Source organism: Aulonocara sp. 'chitande type north' Nkhata Bay, linkage group LG3, assembly GCF_057382095.1.
Source record: "Aulonocara sp. 'chitande type north' Nkhata Bay isolate Kocher_YH1m ecotype deep benthic linkage group LG3, A_spYH_male_GT1.1, whole genome shotgun sequence".
Classification (NCBI taxonomy): Eukaryota; Metazoa; Chordata; class Actinopteri; order Cichliformes; family Cichlidae; genus Aulonocara; species Aulonocara sp. 'chitande type north' Nkhata Bay.
In genome coordinates, this window is record NC_141346.1 from 57789558 (window position 1) to 57809120 (window position 19563).

Here is a 19563-nt window from a genome sequence, read left to right on the forward strand (position 1 = left end):
TTAAAATATTCCTGTTTTCCTTATGCTTTGTTTGATTGTGTTTTTTCTTTTCTTTGTTGTTGCATCACAAACAAACAAACAAACTTGACTTGCCTGCAGTGAGTCCTGGCCTTAGTCCAATGAAACATCTTTGAAATAAATTAGGTCTTATTGTCTAACATCAGTGTCACACCCCTAAACCTCGTAAAAAGCTTTCCTAGAAGAACTGAATCTGTTATAGCTGCAAAGGGATGGCCAACGTTTTATTAGACCCTATGGATTAAGAATGAGATGTCACTCAAGTAATTCGTGTGTGAAGGCAGGTAAGTAAATACTTTTAGCAAGAGAACATAGACGCCAGTGGTACCTTTAGAGAAAGTGCTTTGACACAGACATGAAAGCTACAAAATAGACTGAATGGTGGTGGAGTGGTTTAGAAATTCGCTCACAGAGAGAAGGTTTCTGGTTTAAATCCTGTTTGAGGTGGCTACACATATTCTGGTTGTGCTTTCTCCCTTTTGGGGGAGTAATTCATTATTTTTCTCTGTTCCAGATCTGTCTATATAAACCTAATGTAATTTTTGACTTAATCAACCCAATTTGGTTTAGAAAAGGTGTACCACTGATTTCTGGAAGACTCACCCTTGAATGAAATGATGAGAGCAAATTAGAGAAAAGGTTGGGCTGTGTGGTGTGATGCGTGTGGTAGCAGCTTCCACCCTTAATTGGCAGCTTCATGGTACTCAACAGTGAGTGGTAGACTGGATCTACACTGCTGATTGGCTCCAGGTAGTAGGTGTCACTAGAATTCAGTGATATCAGCCCTCTGTGTAAAAGGGGGAAAAAGTGTTGCAGTTTGAATTGAAGCACAAAGATAGACAAAAAATACAGACTTGTTTTGCCTCCCATAGCAGTCTGACTGCTGAAGACCTGTGTGAGTTACAAAATGTGATCCCCAGATAACACAACCGGCAAATGCAAAGCAGGGGCAGGATTCACATTAACATGTACATCCCTGTATTAACCAATGTCATATAGGCCCAGTTTATTTTTTCATGTCACTGTTGTGATGAGACCTTAAATAGCATTTGCATTTTCTGTTGTATGCTTCCTTTGGTGTTCTTGTTATGTATAAAAACGTGTTTTTTGAAAATAGCTGATCTGCACTTTGCCAACATGTGTCAAAAAATATAGTTCAATAAAGTTGCTCTATGTAGTGTTTAACTGTTGATATGCAGCGTTATTAAATTTATTGTTTATGCAACAGTTGACATAGCACATTTGCTTTTGAGAATATTTTAGATGGCACTCATCATCAGAAAGGTTGCCGACCCCTGTTGTAGCCAAAAGGATTTTATTTGCCATATCTTCACAACAGCTGCTCATATAACAGCCACGGGAATAAGGATTAATAAACTAGTACGGCATGAAGCAGAACAAATTAGGATGAAGTATCTGTGGCTCTCTTCAGACCTCCCTCCAATCTTGCCATTTAGGAAAAGAAGGATATCACATCCCAGACTAAAGACTAAAGCATCACCATACTACCAGCAAACAAAAGGAGATGCATCATCGTTCTTAAGGCTAAGCTAATTTGACCTGCTACTAGCCTACTCAGTTAACTTGTGCTTGTAGCCAGGTAATGCATGCAAGAAGTGAAGCAGTTACATGTGAGTGAAACTTCCAGCCAACTCAGACATTAAAATACAGACATCTATCACTACATCCAATCCAAAAGATTGATATACGTTTCAAAATGATTAAACTAAGCTTATTATTAATCTTAGAACTATGGTATCTAACCAGATTCTTACTCTTGATGGCATTACCTTGGCCTCCAGTAACACTGTGAGGAACCTTGGAGTCATTTTTGACCAGGACATGTCCTTCAATGCACATATTAAACAAATATGCAGGACTACTTTCTTTCACTTGTGCAAAATCTCTAAAATTAGAAATATCCTGTCTCAGAGTGACGCTAAAAACTAGTTCATGCATTTATTAAGTCTATGTTGGACTACTGTAATTCATTATTATCAGGATTTCCTAAAAACTCCCTGAAAAGCCTTCAGTTGATGCAATATGTTGCAGCAGGAGTACTGACAGAGGCTAGAAAAAGCAGATTTTTCCTATATTGGCTTCTCTTCATTGGCTCCCTGTTAAATCCAGAACTGAATTCAAAATCCTGCTCCTCACATACAAGGTCCTGAATAATCAGTCCCCATCTTATCTTAACCCTTTAAACCCTAACCCCTTTTTAGCAAGGGTGTCCAACTCCAGGCCTCGAGGGCCGGTGTCCTGCAGGTTTGGGTTTAAAGGGCTAATGACCTTATAGCAGCAGTCCCCAACCTTTTTTGTGCCACGGACAGATTTAACATCAGACAATATTTTCACGGACCGCCGTTTAAGGTGTCACGGATAATTACAACAAAATAAAATGATACGACCAAGACAAAAACTGTGGTATTTTGTAAATATAATAATAACCGCGAAATCACTGTGTAATTGTGTAACTCCGTTAGCAGCGTCCTCCTGAAATGCGGCAACAACATTGAGAGTAACATCTTCTTCTTGCCCTTTAATGCTCTCTGGTTGCTATGGTAACATGCAAATATTTCTTTCAAAATAAGACACACAATTACAACATGGGAAAGACCCAGGGAAACCAAGTTAACGATAAAAACCCTGAAAACCATATATTTCACACTCGAGCCTCAACTTTTGCGGCCTGGTACCAAACGACTCATGGACCGGTATCGGTCCTTGGCCCGGGGGTTGGGAACAGCTGCCTTATAGTACCAAATCACCCCATTAGGGCACTTTGGTCTCACACTGCAGGGTTACTTGTTGTTTCTAGAGTATTTAAAAGTAGAATGGGAGGGAGAGCCTCCAGTTTTCAGGCCCCTCTTCTGTGGAATCAGCTTCCACATTGGATTCAGGAGACAGACACTCTCTACTTTTAAGATTAGGCTTCAAACTTTCCTTTTTGCTAAAGCATATAATTAGGGCTGGATCAGGTGACCCTGAATCCTCCCTTAGTTATGCTCTGGCTCTTTTCCACAGCATGTCTTTATCCTGTCTTCCTTCTCTCACCCCAACGGGTCATCGCAGAAGGCAGTTTTTCTCTGTATGAGTTATTGTAGGGTCTACCTTACAATATAAAGTACCTTAAAGCAACTGTTGTTGTGATTTGGTGCTGTATAAATAAAATAATTTGAAAAATTGAAAAATAAAATTATTAGACAATCATTCACTGGACCTAGAAGAAGCATTCTGTGCAAAAGCAAAAATCTGTAATCTGCCTTTCCTCATCTCCAGTATTAAGCAGCATAACTACTTTAAAAGCCTCAACATAAACACTTCTCTGACAGCCTGGTGGGAATTCCTAAAAACAACTAAGTCTTCGCTTATTCCATGTAAACTAACACCCTTTTGGAACAATCCAGTTGTTTATCAGAAAAAGGGTATACTAAGTTTTTTATCATGGTATGAGAAAGGGATTTAAAAAATCTAGAACATGTTATACAAGATGGAAAATTCATTTCATTTGAAGAACTATCAAAACATAGACTGAGCAAATGTGACATTCTTGAATATCATCAACTGAAATCCATCATAGAAGAAACATTCAATCCTGGTCAACTGAATCAAGAAATACCTACTTGGGTAACAAAATGTTTTAAATACCTGCCCAAACGGTGATCAAAAATGCTATAAGCTATTGTTTAAAAATGACTAAATGCCCCAACTTACAACTTACACAATAATCTCTATAGAACACACTACACGGAACAAAGGTTGTTCCCAATGGGTCTTACACAATCGAACATATGCACCTATTGCAAAGACAACTCTGTTGAGAGCTATGTGCATGCTATATGGTTCTGCATGCCTGTCCAACAGTTCTTGCAGAAGATATGTGAAGACCTAACCACGTGGTTTAGTTGCTATATCTCAACCTCACTGTGCAACATAACATAGTTAACATAAGTGAACTAGATATGGAAGCAAATACATCATGTGTACTCCTTACTTCCTTATGCATCACCAAGAAAAGCCTGATGCTTATGTGTTCAATATAAAGATTTAGTTCTTGACCACATTGGTCTGGAGAAAATGTCTGTCTCCTCAAAACACCAACTGGATGAATTTATCTCTCTCTGGTTCCCACTGATCAATTCCATTACTTAGTGGGAGTGATCTGCTGTAGTCTCGTTTCCCTATTTGAATTGGAGGTGGATGGTGGTGGTCTCCTGGGCTGCAGGTGACTGGCGGTCTTCCTGAGGGCTGGAGAGCTGCGGTTGCTGTTTGGCCTGTGCATCTACCTCAGTTGGTGGTGGTGGAGGACTGGGGTGGGTGCTGCTTGACGGTCTTGAGATGTGGCCCTGGGGTGCTAGTGGTGGCCTTTGGTACTCTTGGAAGCTGCGGATAGCGTGGTTGTACTGGTTTTATCTCTGTCTGCCCCAGGTTTCTGCAGGGCATTGCTGCAGCTTCTCACCCTCATTATCAAGTACATTTGTCACAAAGACACAGGCATTCTCACACTCACTCACTCTCTCCCTCTCACAGACACACACACACACTATAGGAATAATGTAGATTTATGTATCTCTGTATTTTTTTGTGTGCTGTACATTTGTTTTGTTTTGCTTTTTCTGTCTCTTACAGGTGCAGCAATAGGCAATACAATGTGCATTCCTATTTGTGGAATACACGATTGCTTTTGTAATTGTATCATCGGATCTATACCCATAAGTTCTGGACACAGATGAAGAAAAGAGCTGAACTGTCAGCTGATCCCAACCAGGTGGTGAGTTGGATCAGGTGGCGGATAGTATGCCAGCACGCCTAAAGGTGGAGGTTATCCCCGCTGTTATGTTTTCCCCTGTTTGTGTCATTAACTAAGCAGGAGTTATACAGAGCCAGACAGATAAACACGTTAGCTGTTTACATTCAGGCTTCTTCTTTTTATTCATTATACCTCAGGAAGATACACACACATTACATGGTGACCACTACTGGCGATAGCTTGTATAACACATATATAACACCAGTGACGTGGCACCAGATAAATGAAAAAAAGATAGATTAATGTTTGTTTATGTTCACCTAATAACACTTGATACAGTGTAACAACAATTAATCATGAGGTAGGGACAGTACCTGAATCCTGAGCATGTGCGGAGTGCAACCCAGGAATCTGGATGTTTTCTTACATGGCCATGGTAAAAGCAATGATCCTGAAAGAGAAAAGATTTAGAAACATTATCTCCATCTTTCATTAGCAAAAAAGCTCTACAAAAATACAGAATTGTTTCTTCGGTGTGATGGATTGACCTGTTGGAGATTAGATTACTTTTGTTAGAGAGACTTCTGGATGTTATTCAGGATGTCACCATAGACAAAGTTGAACAGCTCCTCCTTTCACTTGGTTGCATCTGGCTGCACAACATCAGAGAAGTCTTTTAAGTCTTCACTGTTTTGAGTTTTGAAAAGTCATTTATGCTTGTAGTTTCTATAAATATAATTTGTTTTCCTTGTGGTTATGATTTTTCCTGATTCCAATATTGTTCTATTTCTGTATTGTTCTGTATGATTGACTTTAGGTTTGTTAGTTTCCTTTAACTCAGAAAATTTGCAACCTCGCCCATTCCATTGCAACCTCGCCCATGTCCTGTATATGGACATATTACCAGTACAGTTAAGGGTACCTTTCACCAGCTTCCATCCTCACCACTGCCAGCCAGCTCCTGTCCGCAACCATCCTTCTTTCTGTCTGTTCAGGAAGGCAGGTCTCACAGCAGTGGATTAAGAGTAGCAATTCCTCACCTGAGCAAGTGTTTGCTCCCATTCTCGTAAAAAAACTGTTCTTGTGACGCCACAGTTTTCCCCAGTGTTTTCCATCAACCGGAACAGTTTTCCCTCTGGTTATGTCTGGTTTATGTTGATTTCCCTTTAATGTGTTCAATACTTTTTCTGTCATTTCCTACTATTACACATTTTTACAGATATCTATGGTTTTTTGGGGGGGGGTTTTGTATGTGTGGATGTATGGGTTTCTTTTACTTACATCTGGTGAGAATTTAATACCAATAGCACATTTGGAAAGATATATACTTAGACAATTGAAATACACACACACACACACACACACACACACACACACACTTAAATAAATACATATTGATTTATATATGTCCACAAAAATTACAGGAAGTCCTTGTCTGACTTGGACATAACTGACATTTGGCAAGTTGGGAGGGTGTGTTTTATTAATTTACATTAAACTCGGATCCAGATCATGCGAAACATTTCCTGTATTTCCTGCATCTTTTCAACAATTCAAATCACGTAACAAGGAAGTCACATCAACCAGGGCCTCGTTTGTCTTTACCAATGACTGTAGAAAACATGGACGACGCGACAGCACCTCCTCCCATTGTGCAAAAATGACTGACGACTCGTTCAGTTAAGGAAAATACAACCATGTCACTGTTATGAAAAAGACACACAGTTTAACATCTTATAGACACAGCTTTGACTAAGAACCCTCTTTTTATTCTTACTTTATGGCTTTAAAAAAATATCGAGATATATATCATATGTTGCCATCCAGTTAAAGAATATCAAGATATGATTTTTGGGTCATATCGCCCAGTCCTAATAGAGACTAGTAGTGGATTTTCAGTGTTTCCCTGTGTTTCAACAGCACAGTTGTATTTCTGACAGCATAAGAATGGCCTGCCTGGTGGAATTACTACAAAGAAGAGCTTTAGGGTGGGCCAAGAAGTGTTAAAAACTAAGCCCTGCTGACACCTCTAATTCTCGGGGACCCTTGGCTTTGTATTCACAATCCTAACCTTGACTAGTTTCACACTGGCATCTCTGGTTTGAGGACATGGCAGTGGTTTTCCATCAGGACAAGTAATCATAATCAGAATATTTTATTAATCACCAAGGGAATTATGTGGTTACAGTTGCTCCAAGACAATATCAGGAAAAGACTGAACTAAAATAAATGATACCAATATATTACAAAGTTTACAAAATATAACAAATAGCTCAAATATATATAAATAGCTAAATAATTAATATCAAGAATATTACAGAGGTGAATATATGATTGACATTTTACTCTAAACTATAAGCTTGTTATTTTCCCTGTAGAGCATATGCAATAGGGTGTAACTACTGCACTGTGCATTAGGTGGAGGAGTTGTACAGGGTTAGAGTTAGCATTGATAGCCACAGGCAGGAATGATTTCATGTGTCATTTAGTGGTGCATTTGGGTGATCTTAGGCTACGTTCACACTGCAGGCGAAAGCGCATCAAATCCGACTTTTTTGACCCTATGTGACCCATGGTATGATAGTGATCATGGTATGACAGTGTGAACAGCACAAATCCGATATTTTCAAATCCGACCTGGGTCACTTTCGTATGTGGTACTGAATCCGATACACATCTGATGTTTTAGAAAGTGACTGCTGTTTGAATGGCCATGTCACAACTGACAGACGGCAATTATCAGCGCCCGAGAAGACATTGTGAATGCTTCCTGGCCATCCCGTGTAGATGTTAGTGAAACTGCTGGGAAGACAGCGCTGGAGAAACGTGAACATTTTATTTGTACTGTATAATCTGCAGATTCTGACAGAAATCTGCAGCTATCCTTTGAAGCACCTGTTAAGTCTAATTGTTGAATGTTGCCATTGTGTTTCTTAAATTTGTATAGTCTTAGTTTAAGCAGTAGGATCAAAGCCATCTCTTTGATTCTGACCACCTCTCCAGCCACTCTGTGCTGGGGGAGGTTTTATTGTAGATACAGTGGGGCAAAAAAGTATTTAGTCAGCCACCGATTGTGCAAGTTCCCCCACTTAAAATGATGACAGAGGTCAGTAATTTGCACCAGAGGTACACTTCAACTGTGAGAGACAGAATGTGAAAAAAAAATCCATGAATCCACATGGTAGGATTTGTAAAGAATTTATTCGTAAATCAGGGTGGAAAATAAGTATTTGGTCAATAACAAAAATACAACTCAATACTTTGTAACATAACCTTTGTTGGCAATAACAGAGGTCAAACGTTTACTATAGGTCTTTACCAGGTTTGCACACACAGTAGCTGGTATTTTGGCCCATTCCTCCATGCAGATCTTCTCGAGAGCAGTGATGTTTTGGGGCTGTCGCCGAGCAACACGGACTCCCGCCACAGATTTTCTATGGGGTTGAGGTCTGGAGACTGGCTAGGCCACTCCAGGACTTTCAAATGCTTCTTACGGAGCCACTCCTTTGTTGCCCGGGCGGTGTGTTTTGGATCATTGTCATGTTGGAAGACCCAGCCTCGTTTCATCTTCAAAGTTCTCACTGATGGAAGGAGGTTTTGGCTCAAAATCTCACGATACATGGCCCCATTCATTCTGTCCTTAACACGGATCAGTCGTCCTGTCCCCTTGGCAGAAAAACAGCCCCATAGCATGATGTTTCCACCCCCATGCTTCACAGTAGGTATGGTGTTCTTGGGATGCAACTCAGTATTCTTCTTCCTCCAAACACGACGAGTTGAGTTTATACCAAAAAGTTCTACTTTGGTTTCATCTGACCACATGACATTCTCCCAATCCTCTGCTGTATCATCCATGTGCTCTCTGGCAAACTTCAGACGGGCCTGGACATGCACTGGCTTCAGCAGCGGAACACGTCTGGCACTGCAGGATTTGATTCCCTGCCGTTGTGGTGTGTTACTGATGGTGACCTTTGTTACTTTGGTCCCAGCTCTCTGCAGGTCATTCACCAGGTCCCCCCGTGTGGTTCTGGGATCTTTGCTCACCGTTCTCATGATCATTTTGACCCCACGGGATGAGATCTTGCGTGGAGCCCCAGGTCGAGGGAGATTATCAGTGGTCTTGTATGTCTTCCATTTTCTGATGATTGCTCCCACAGTTGATTTTTTCACACCAAGCTGCTTGCCTATTGTAGATTCACTCTTCCCAGTCTGGTGCAGGTCTACAATACTTTTCCTGGTGTCCTTCGAAAGCTCTTTGGTCTTGGCCATGGCGGAGTTTGGAGTCTGACTGTTTGAGGCTGTGGACAGGTGTCTTTTATACAGATGATGAGTTCAAACAGGTGCCATTCATACAGGTAACGAGTGGGGGACAGAAAAGCTTCTTACAGAAGACGTTACAGGTCTGTGAGAGCCAGAGATTTTCCTTGTTTGAGGTGACCAAATACTTATTTTCCACCCTGATTTACGAATAAATTCTTTACAAATCCTACCATGTGAATTCATGGATTTTTTTTTCACATTCTGTCTCTCACAGTTGAAGTGTACCTCTGGTGCGAATTACTGACCTCTGTCATCATTTTAAGTGGGGGAACTTGCACAATCGGTGGCTGACTAAATACTTTTTTGCCCCACTGTACATCCTATCTGAAAGATCTGTTTCTTTTGATGTAAGCTTCCTGGGTTTACGACCCTTTGGTCAGCAGGAGGTCTAACACACACACACACACACACACACACACACACACACACACACAGTGTATACATTTACTAGAGATGGACCGATCCGATATTACGTATCGGTATCGGTCCGATACTGACCTAAATTACTGGATCGGATATCGGAGAAAAATAAAAAATGTAATCCGATCCATTAAATATCACGAAAGCACCTCGCAAAACTTGCAACACGCCGTAACTCACCTCAGAACGTTAGCAGTCGGAGCAGTATGCATCATGTGATAGAGCAGCTGTGGCATGCCGGACCTGTCGGTGGTCTGGATAGCATGTGGAGATTCGCTAGCAACCTGGCATTTCATCTCCGACAAAGTTATCCCCGAGAGAAGTAAAGCAAGTGTGTAAGTCCATCTCTGAATGTTTGTAAAGCATTCCCACGTTAAGCTTAACAAGCGACTGCCTCTCGCTCTCCGGCTGCTACTTCAATCGTGAAACTGCTTAAATGATCAGCTGATCGGCTTTTCTGTCGCGAGTCCGTGTCTCTTGTTTGTTTTTGGCCCACTTTGCACCAGAAAGAGGAAACCAGCGGCTGAACAACAGCAGAACGTTTAAGCTTGATAAGCTGTTGTTAGAATTTATTTAATATTTCTTTCTACACCAGGATCTTTTTCTACGTAGCTGACGCTGGTAACTGTGCAGGGGCGGATCTAGCAAAGTTTAGCCAGGGGGGCCGATAGGGCATGAACAGGGAAAAGGGGGCACAAAGACATACTTTTCTTTCTTATTCTCATTTAAAATGTCGAGCTTTTAATAAATAATTATCTGACACCCAAAGTTTTAATTTGATGTAAAATGAATAGAAGTCAATTACTGTATATAGTGACTATTAAGTCTAATATATACCCTAGTATGCTATAGTACTTTTTACTTTGGGAAGGTACCATCTGTGCAGTCTGCAATTTTGTTGAAGAAAGATGTTGAATCTATTTAATATTTCTTGAAAAATAATTGATTTCTGTGCATTTTTTTTCACACTGCATCAAATTAAGGTTGATTACGTCGATTAAGCATCATGAGGTGGCGCGTGAGGGGTGGTTCCTTATTTTTTATTTATTTCTTTTTGTTGTTGCTGGGAGTTGGAACCCTATTAGTTAGGTTGCTTAATATTTACGCTAAGTACTCTTTAAAATACCAGAATAGGGAGGATGGTGTAGGTCTAAGTTTATTAGATTGATCAGTATTGCTGAACTATGAAATATTTTTTTGTATACAGGTATAACAGAATAGCTTTAGTGTAGTTGTTGTTTTAAACTTGAGTATGAACTTGCAGACTTGCAAAATGCAGCAAGATATTTTAAAAAACAGTTTTGTTGATTAAAAAACACTATATCGGATTCATATCGGTATCGGCAGATATCCAAATTTATGATATCGGTATCGGTATCGGACATAAAAAAGTGGTATCGTGCCATCTCTAACATTTACATACAGTCCTTGTCTATGTAACCAAACGGGGTTGCAGGGGGAGGTGTTTTGTAAACTATTGTTTGAAGTTTGTCAATAAAAGGCAGCGAGAGGAGGGCCACCATTGTGGTCATTTCGACGTGCTGGTCACAGATGGAAGGGCCTCCCTTGCGCAAGAAATCGATCGAACACTGTTGCCTTGTTTTTCTTTCATGGGAATAAGTCCTGGATACAGCGGGGTCTGAGTTTAGACCCAACAGCACCGCTCCTCTAAAACAGCAATAAGGATAGTAGTAGTAGTATAGTAGTAGGCCATATGTAAATAACAAAATAACTTTATAACTTAAAGCAAAATTGGGAAACGTAAAGTCCGCAACAAGTCTTTATATTAAGGGCCATCAGTCAAACAATACTGTTTGGTCTGGGTCTAAACAGAGCGTGTTGTGTGTGATGTCTTCTTTTGGGCATGTGGGCCGCTTTGAGGATTCACACTAGAGCGCGTTTGCGGTCACATTTTATTTGTAGTGTGAACAAGCAGACAAAAAAAGTCAGATTTGATCAAAACAATCTGAATTGAGCATTAAGACCTGCAGTGTGAACGTAGCCTTTGTCTCTCACTGAACGTTCTCCTATGACTGTCCTGCATATCATGAAGTGGGTGGGAGGTTTTGTCCAGCATTGTCCTTGTCTTAGACAACATCCACCTCTCCAACATCACCTTAAGGGAGTCCAGCTCTGTCCCAACAACATTCTTGGCCTTGTGAATTAGTTTACTGAGTCTATTGGCATCTGAGACCGTCAACCTGCCGCCCCAGCATGCAACAGCATAGAGGATGGCACTGGCCACAACAGACTCATAAAGAAATCTCCTGAGCATTGTCTGATAGATATTAATGGACCCCAGCACAGCTGGACTGGCCATCGGGCATTTTCCTGGTGGGCCATTGGTGATTTTTTGTTGTTATGGGCCGATGTTTTTTGTTTTGTTTTTTGTTTTGTTTTGTTTTGTTTTGTTTTTTTTTGGGGGGGGGGGGGGGGGGGTTGTAACGGTTTAAAAAAATGAAAGGTGGTGGATTGGCTAATTGGTCATGATCGACTCTGGGCTGGCACAATTACAACCCCCCCCCCCCCCCCCCCCCTTGCTCGGGCAACGGCTCTGAAAGCAATCTTATCACAGACAAAGACAAGAAAATGGTGAACAAAAAGTGAAAAGGAGGTGCGGAAAAAATAAGGGCCAATAAGAAACAAGCCCTTCAGGCAGGTGGTGGCTATGGCGGAGCTTCCACAGATTCAGTAACATTAGTAAGTGGTGGAGGCCAAGAGGTAGATGAGGGAAAGGGAAGGCAGGAGGAGGAGAGACCCAAGGTCGCTGGGCAGAGGGGCAGGGGAACTGAACTTCAGGTAAGAAGTTATGAACTGCAGCCAATCTGGGTCAGATATAAACCAAGCTTAGGTGTATTTTATTTTCGCTGTGCTAACGTTACGTTTTACAGTCAGTTACAATGACTCGTACTGTGTAGTAGCTAGCATGACAGAGATATATATATATATATATATATATATATATATATATATATATATATATATATATATATATATATATATATATATATATATTAGGGGTGCAACAATACTCGTATCGATATTGAACCGTTCGATACAGTGCTTTTGGTTCGGTACACATATGTATCGAACAATACAAAATTTTTAATTAATTTTATCAACTTTCCTTCTGACGATGCTGTCTGTGTTGAGTGCTCAGTGGATCTGTGCTCGACAGTACAGCCTAGGCGGAGTAGTAGAACGCAGATTCACTGAGCACAGGGCAAGCTAGGAGACCGAAGTTAAGCTCTCCTTGCAACATGGCAAATTGAAACCCCCCCCCCCCCCCCCCTCCCCCATTCAGATCTGGCGTTTGGAACTATTTTGGTTTTCATGTGACGTATGACCCTGAAGGTAAGCGCGTCATGGACAAAAGTAAAACACTATGTCGGATGTGCCACGCAATGCTCAATTATATTGGTGGGAACTAGTGCGTTAGCGCATTTTTTTTGTATCGAAAAAATATCGAACTGTGACACCAGAGTCGATATGTTTTCGATACAAAAAAATGTTCATGCTTTTTTAATTTGTCATTTATTAAAATAATAAATATATATTTTAACTCAAACGTACAGTTTTTAAATTTAATGTTGCTGAAACAACAAAGGGATAAAATAATAAGTCAATCTAATCGAGACATCACTCATCTTTGGAAAAGAGAGTTTATTACAGAGAAATGTCTCTTTCCAAAATAAAAGCTATACTATACACTTCTTCTGGGCTATATTCTCAGCAGCATATTAAACATATCAGGTCCCCATAAGGAGAATCACATGCTAACGGCTGTCTAAATGACTCGGGTAAAGTTTGTAGCATGCGTGCTTGTTGTTTTTGTCTGCTTCCACCTGTCTTTACACTAGGATGATGTCGGCGTAAATGTGCAGTCATATTCATTTTGTTCCCACCCGTGACGTTAACGCCACAACACGGCAAATCTCTGTTAACGAGCTACGGCGTATCGCCTCGTGCGTGTTAACGAGCAAACTGCGCTAACGCAGTAGTTCCCACCCATGTAATTGAGCATTGCGTGGCACATCCGACATATTGTTTTACTTTTGTCCCTGAGATGCTTACCTTCAGGGTCATGCTTCACATGAAGACCAAAATAGTCCCAAAGGCCAGATCTGAATGAGGGTGGGGGAGGTTCAATTTGCCATGTTGCAACGAGCTTAGCTTCTGTCTTGTTAGCTTGCCCTGCGCTCAATGGATCTGCGCTCGACAGTGCAGCCAAGGCGGAGTAGTCGAACGCAGATCCACCACCCACGCTCAACACAGACAGCATCGTCAGAAGAAAAGTTAATCAATTAAAAATGTTGTATTGTTCGATACATATGCATAGCGAACCGACAGCACTGTATCGAACGGTTCAATATCGATACGAGTATCATTGCACCCCTAATATATATATATATATATATATATATGCTTCCCAAACAAATACACATGTGCTGTCACGGTTCTGGGTCCGTTGGACCCAGTATTTTGAGTTCATTATGTTTTGGTGCTTTTGCATCATGGATTTTCCTTTGTTTCTCTGGTTCTTGGTGTTTTTCCATATTATGATTTATGATCTGATACTGTTGTGATTATGATTATCATTTAGTAGCCTTTGGTCAGTGTCAAGTCTGTCTCTGTCTAGTCTGTGTCTTAGTAAAGTGTGTTTTGTTTCCTGTTTTACTTTGAAGGTTCTTGTTCCTGTCTGATGTTAGTGTGTGCAGCTTTGTTCCCCCTGTCTCGTTAGCCCTGATCTCTCCCAGCTGTGTCTCCCTCCTGTTGCCGATTCCCCCGTTACTACCCTGTGTATATAAGCCCTGTGTTTTCCCATGCTCGGTGTCGCGTCGTACCATCAGATTATGCCTGTGTGTCCTTGGTCTCAGTGTTCCATCATCACTTCATGTTTGTTTTCCTGCCAGCAATAAAGCTGAGGTTTTTGAGTTTCAATTCCGTGTTCGAGTCCTGCATTTGGATCCTCATCTCTGCCTGCCCGCACACAGAGCCCTGACATGTGCGGCTTGGCACTTGTGCTGTACGTAACAAGTCACGTGACGTGACGCTGCGGCTGTGATTGGTTCGGCTCTGCGCTACTTAATTTGGATTGGCTGTTCTTTTTTTTTTTTTTTAAGAGGACAAGAGAGATGAGGCCTATCGCAATAGTTTAACTTTTCTATCGAGAAAAAGTTATTTCGCAATACATATCGTTATCGTTCTATCGCCCAGCTCTAACGGAGCAGTACAGTGTTCAAGGAGTCCTATCACAGGGTTAATCTGTAGGAGAAACAAACCCAAGAAGAGACAAGACACAGATGCTTCAATCCAATAGGTGAGACATGGTGGTGCGCCAAGCATGATGCCCTCCAAAAAATCTTTGTGGACATTTTGGAAAACCAGATGATGATGCCCTCTTTGTTGATGCAGTGCTCACGCTGGAAGATTAAAAAGAGGGAAAAAGAAAAGCCAGCTGTTTATGCCAAAGCACAAGGCTTTAAAGAGTGTCTCTTGAAGCATGAAACTGTGTTAACAGCACAGATTTCTTAGAGTGTTTGAGCATACAACTCTTCTGTTGAAGTACCTCCAGTCAAATGGGATAGACATTTTCTCTGCCCATCATATGATGACCGCCACACAAGATAGCCTCAAAAGTATCGCCAGGTACTTCGCAACTGTGAAGGCAGCTGCAGACACATTTGTAAAACAGACAAGTCAGAGGGAGGACAACACAGACATGGAAGCAAAGCACACCATTGTTTTTCTTGTGACATTACCAATAAGTTTGATGTGTCACATGGCCCTCTTCCAATTGAAAAAAACTAAAGTTGTATCCAAGATGGCCAACTTCTAAATGGCCACCATGGTCACCACCCATCTTGAGGGTTTTGCCCCCTCACATATACTAATGTGCCACAAACAGGACTTTGATATCACCAACCATTCCCATTTTATTATGGTGTATCCATATAAATGGCCCACCCTATAGATAGTTCAGGAGCTTAACTTAACAAAGCAGTCTTTTGGTTTCCACTAAGTACGGGTTAGAATACCAGAATAGGGAGGATGGTGTAGGTCTAAGTTTATTAGGCTTCATGGCTTTTCCTATAATACCTGGTGAGCTAATCTCTAGTCAAAATGCCCAGGCCAATTTTTTGTCCAAGTCGAACCCTCTCAGCCACCTCAGAAAATAGAGTTGACTCTGGCCCTTCCTTGAGAATGCAGTGGTATTTTTAACCCACTCCAGTTTATTATCTATGTGTACTCCGAGCTATTTATAGTCCTCCACAATGACCCCCTGGATTGTACCAGAGGTTACAGTCCACAATCATTTTTTTGGTCTTTGTCACGCTGACCTGCAGATGATTCTGCTTGCACCACGTGACAAAGAAGTCAACCACAGCCCGGTACACTGTGTCATCACAGACAATCAACAATCCAGGAAACAAGAAAGGCATCCACCCACATCACTCTCAGCTTATCACCCAGGAGGGTCAGCCTGGTGGTACTGAACGCGCTGGAAAAGTAAAGAACATGACCCTCACAGTGCTCGCCAGCTGGTCCAAGGGAAGCAGTGCGTGCATTGTCAAATCTAAAAATACACAAATTCAAACATACCAAAGTAAAGTGATCTCACCCTCTCGCTCTCCTATAATCTCAGACTGCCCTTCAAATAGAAACAGCTAGCATTAGGAAGTAAACAAGTTTCAGTACTTTAGCACCATTACCAGAGTCTGTTTGTTTATATAGTTTTATCTCAAAAATCTGGGTTAAAAGAATCATTCTATGAAGAGAGGGAACTGATCTGCCTGCTTTTTGGAACAATGAACTTCACAAACAGAGACCCAAGTTTAGAGCACATAAATTGAGTTTATGTTACAATCAGGAAATTCTTTAAGATGAGTTAGCCTGAATAGATTGATAATATAACTGAAATTTTCTTAGGCATCTACCCCTTCTTGTTTCTTTATACTTACAGTGTAATTGTGATTAGTAAGAGTAACAGGTTTCCCATCCTCTGTGTAGTATGTCTCTGTAAAGTCTTGACCCAAAAGCTCACTGAGAGAGAGGGGGGGAGGGGGGGGGGGGAGAGAAAGAGAAACAGAGGAAAGTGTAAGTAATTATAAAATACCTAATTTTTTAAAATCCCTTTTGAATGCAAGTGTCAGCATCAGTGGCAGACAGCAAATCAAACACAACCTGAAGCCAAGATCACACAGAATACTTTCTTGTCATAAACTTTTTTTCACTCTTTATATGTGAAAATTGATAATTGTTTATACCAACAAAACAATGTGTACAAAAAGAATGTGAATGAGACACTGGAATATAGCAGGGGATTTTAGGAGACCAAAGCACATAACTGTGCTACAGAAAATGATAGTGACACACAAAATCTGAGACACATGTAGTTAAATGAACTCGCTAATAATCCTTTGATAAGTCAAGGTTGGTGACAGATTTTTACTGAATTGACCCTATCCACACAGTCTTCCTGCAGGAACCATACTTGGAGGCAGGATTTCAATGTTTTAACTATTAAAACACTGCAAGGATTTTGGTTTGAACTAAAGGTAAGGTTTTACCAAACACACTTGTATCAGCAATCACAAACTTAACATTTGAATAGCAGAAAGAATTTTCATTACAGCTGAACCATGAGAGATTTAAACAGCAAAGAGAGTTGGAGATGATGAAAGAAAAAACTGAAAAGGATCGCTCCTAACTCTTGGTAGCACTGTCACTTGGTGTTCGCTCTCTCTGCGGTAGAGTATCACTTCCTGTTCCTGCTCAAACACAGTGGTGTTTTTGAGTAGCTTATCTGCTTAGCAATTTAATTAAAAACTTTTATATACATTCATTTTTCATAGTATAATTTTCACGTTTCATCCGAAGCACAGTTTCTGTGTAGTCACTACCTAATTTATAGCCAACGTATTCACTCGCTGTGTCTGTACTGTTTCGCTAGCTTAGCTTAGCTCGTAGCCGACTCACTAGCACCATGGCTACTTCACCTGTCCCTCCTGCACTTTCCTGCTCATTGTGTCAGATGTTTAGTTACTCCTCGGCCTCCTTTAGCAGTAATGATATCTGTAACAAATGTAGCATATTTGCAGCTCTGGAGGCCAGGATTACTGAATTAGAGACTCGGCTTCATTCACCTGTAGCTAGCCAGGCCCCTGTAGCTGCTGCAGCCGAAGATAGTGTAGGCCCCGCTAGCTGTTCCCCGGCAGACCCCAAGCAGCTGGGGAAAGAGGGTGGCTGGGTGACGGTGAGGAGGAAGCATAGTCTTAAACAGAAGCCCCAGGTACACCACCAACCCGTTCATGTGTCTAACCGTTTTTCCCCACTCGGCGACACACCCGCCGGGGGTCAAACTCTGGTAATTGGTGATTCTGTTCTCAGACATGTGAAGCTAGAGACACCGGCAACCATAGTCAATTGTCTTCCAGGGGCCAGAGCAGGCGACATTGAGGGAAATTTAAAACTGCTGGCTAAGGGTAAACGTAAATTCAGTAAAATCATAATTCACGTCGGCAGTAATGACACCCGGTTACGCCAATCGGAGGTCACTAAAATCAATATTGAATCGTATGTAACTTTGTCAAAACAATGTTGGACTCTGTAGTTTTCTCTGGTGCCCTCCCCAATCAGACCAGGAGTGACATGTTTAGCAGCATGTTCTCCTTAGATTTCTGGCTGTCTGAGTGGTGTCCAGAAAACGATGTGGGCTTCATAGATAATTGGCAAACCTTCTGTAGGCAACCGAGTCTTGTTAGGAGAGACGGCATCCATCCCACTTTGGATGGAGCAGCTCTCATTTCTAGAAATATGGACAAATTTATTAAAAACCCCAAAATATGACTATCCAGAGTTGGGACCAGGAAGCAGAGTTGCAGTCTTACACGCCTTTCTGCAGCTTCTCTCCTCCTGCTACTCCCCCAAAAAACCCATCTCCACTGAGACTGTGTCAGCTCCTAAACAGACAAAAAACAAACTAAAAACCAGCAACAAACAACTTAAACATAAAAAAAATCACAAAGAAAGAACAATAAAGTATCCACATCTGAACCAAAGAGTAAAACAGTGAAATGTGTATTATTAAATATTAGGTCTCTCTCCTCCAAGTCTCTGTTAGTACATGACTTAATAATTGATCAGCAAATCGATTTACTCTGCCTTACAGAAACCTGGTTGCAGCAGGATGAGTATGTCAGTTTAAATGAATCAAAAACCCCCTAGTCATTCTAACTACCAGAAATCTCGAAGCACAGGCCGAGAGGGCGGTGTGGCAGCAATTTTTCACACCAGCCTATTAATTAATGAAAGACCAAGACAGACTTTTAATTAATTTGAAAGCCTGATGCTTAACATTGTCCACCCCAGCTGTAAAACTCAGAAACCAGTCTTATTTGTTATCATCCAAGGGCGTAGATTTGGCATGGACGGAAGGGACATGTCCCTACCAATATCCAACGATTATTGAATTGTCCCCACCAATAATTTGATCTCTTTGAGTAAAGAAAAACAAACCCGATAGAAAGAAAAAAAAAGATCTGTCAACATCTCATTCACCTAGCGGTGCAGAAAGAGTTAAATTACGTTCGCTACTGGAGTCCTACCTCATGTGACAAATATGGCCAATGTGATTGGCTGTGCCTCTCAGGGAGCTCTGTTTAGTTTTAGCAGCGGCAAGCCTGCGCTGCAAGGCCCTCCAAGGAGGAGAGGAGGATGCCACAAAAAGGAAGAACTTGGATATAAGAAAGCACTTTTCAAAGAAACCTGTAAGTCATTTAAAGTCAAGTTCACTCATAAAATGTCTCCGTCATAATAACGTTACAGGCTATGCTAGGCTTTGGCCCACAGTCTAAAATTGTAACAATGAATAACGTGTTTTGGAAACTGACTGCACCACAGGCAGCACTATTAGTTATCTCAGTCTCAGAGTAGCATTTCTAATTTTGATTGAAACTGTCAGAGAAAACGGCAGCCTTGAGCAAGCCAGTTTACAGAGGCTGTTAAAATTATATGTCTAATGTTAAAATGTTGGTGACACAATAATTTCATCC

At 41.1% G+C, this 19563-nt stretch overlaps 1 protein-coding gene across 3 annotated transcripts in view; it reads right to left on the minus strand.

The window, feature by feature from the left end:
* adam19a (ADAM metallopeptidase domain 19a) overlaps positions 1 to 19563 on the minus strand; it is an 87451-nt gene that overhangs the window by 38408 nt on the left and 29480 nt on the right. The window contains exons 1-4 of one of the 3 annotated variants that reach the window (XM_086285320.1): positions 15078 to 15180; positions 14791 to 14931; positions 5143 to 5219; positions 622 to 805 (exon numbers count right to left, since the gene is read on the minus strand). In XM_086285320.1, coding sequence (XP_086141446.1) covers positions 622 to 805; positions 5143 to 5219; positions 14791 to 14883 — 354 coding nt within the window. In that variant the 5' untranslated portion in view covers positions 14884 to 14931; positions 15078 to 15180. Of the gene's footprint in view, positions 1 to 621; positions 806 to 5142; positions 5220 to 5335; positions 7843 to 14790; positions 14932 to 15077; positions 15181 to 16470; positions 16553 to 19563 lie in introns of those variants that run through there. The other 2 variants (XM_086285319.1, XM_086285321.1) reach the window with 2 other exon arrangements.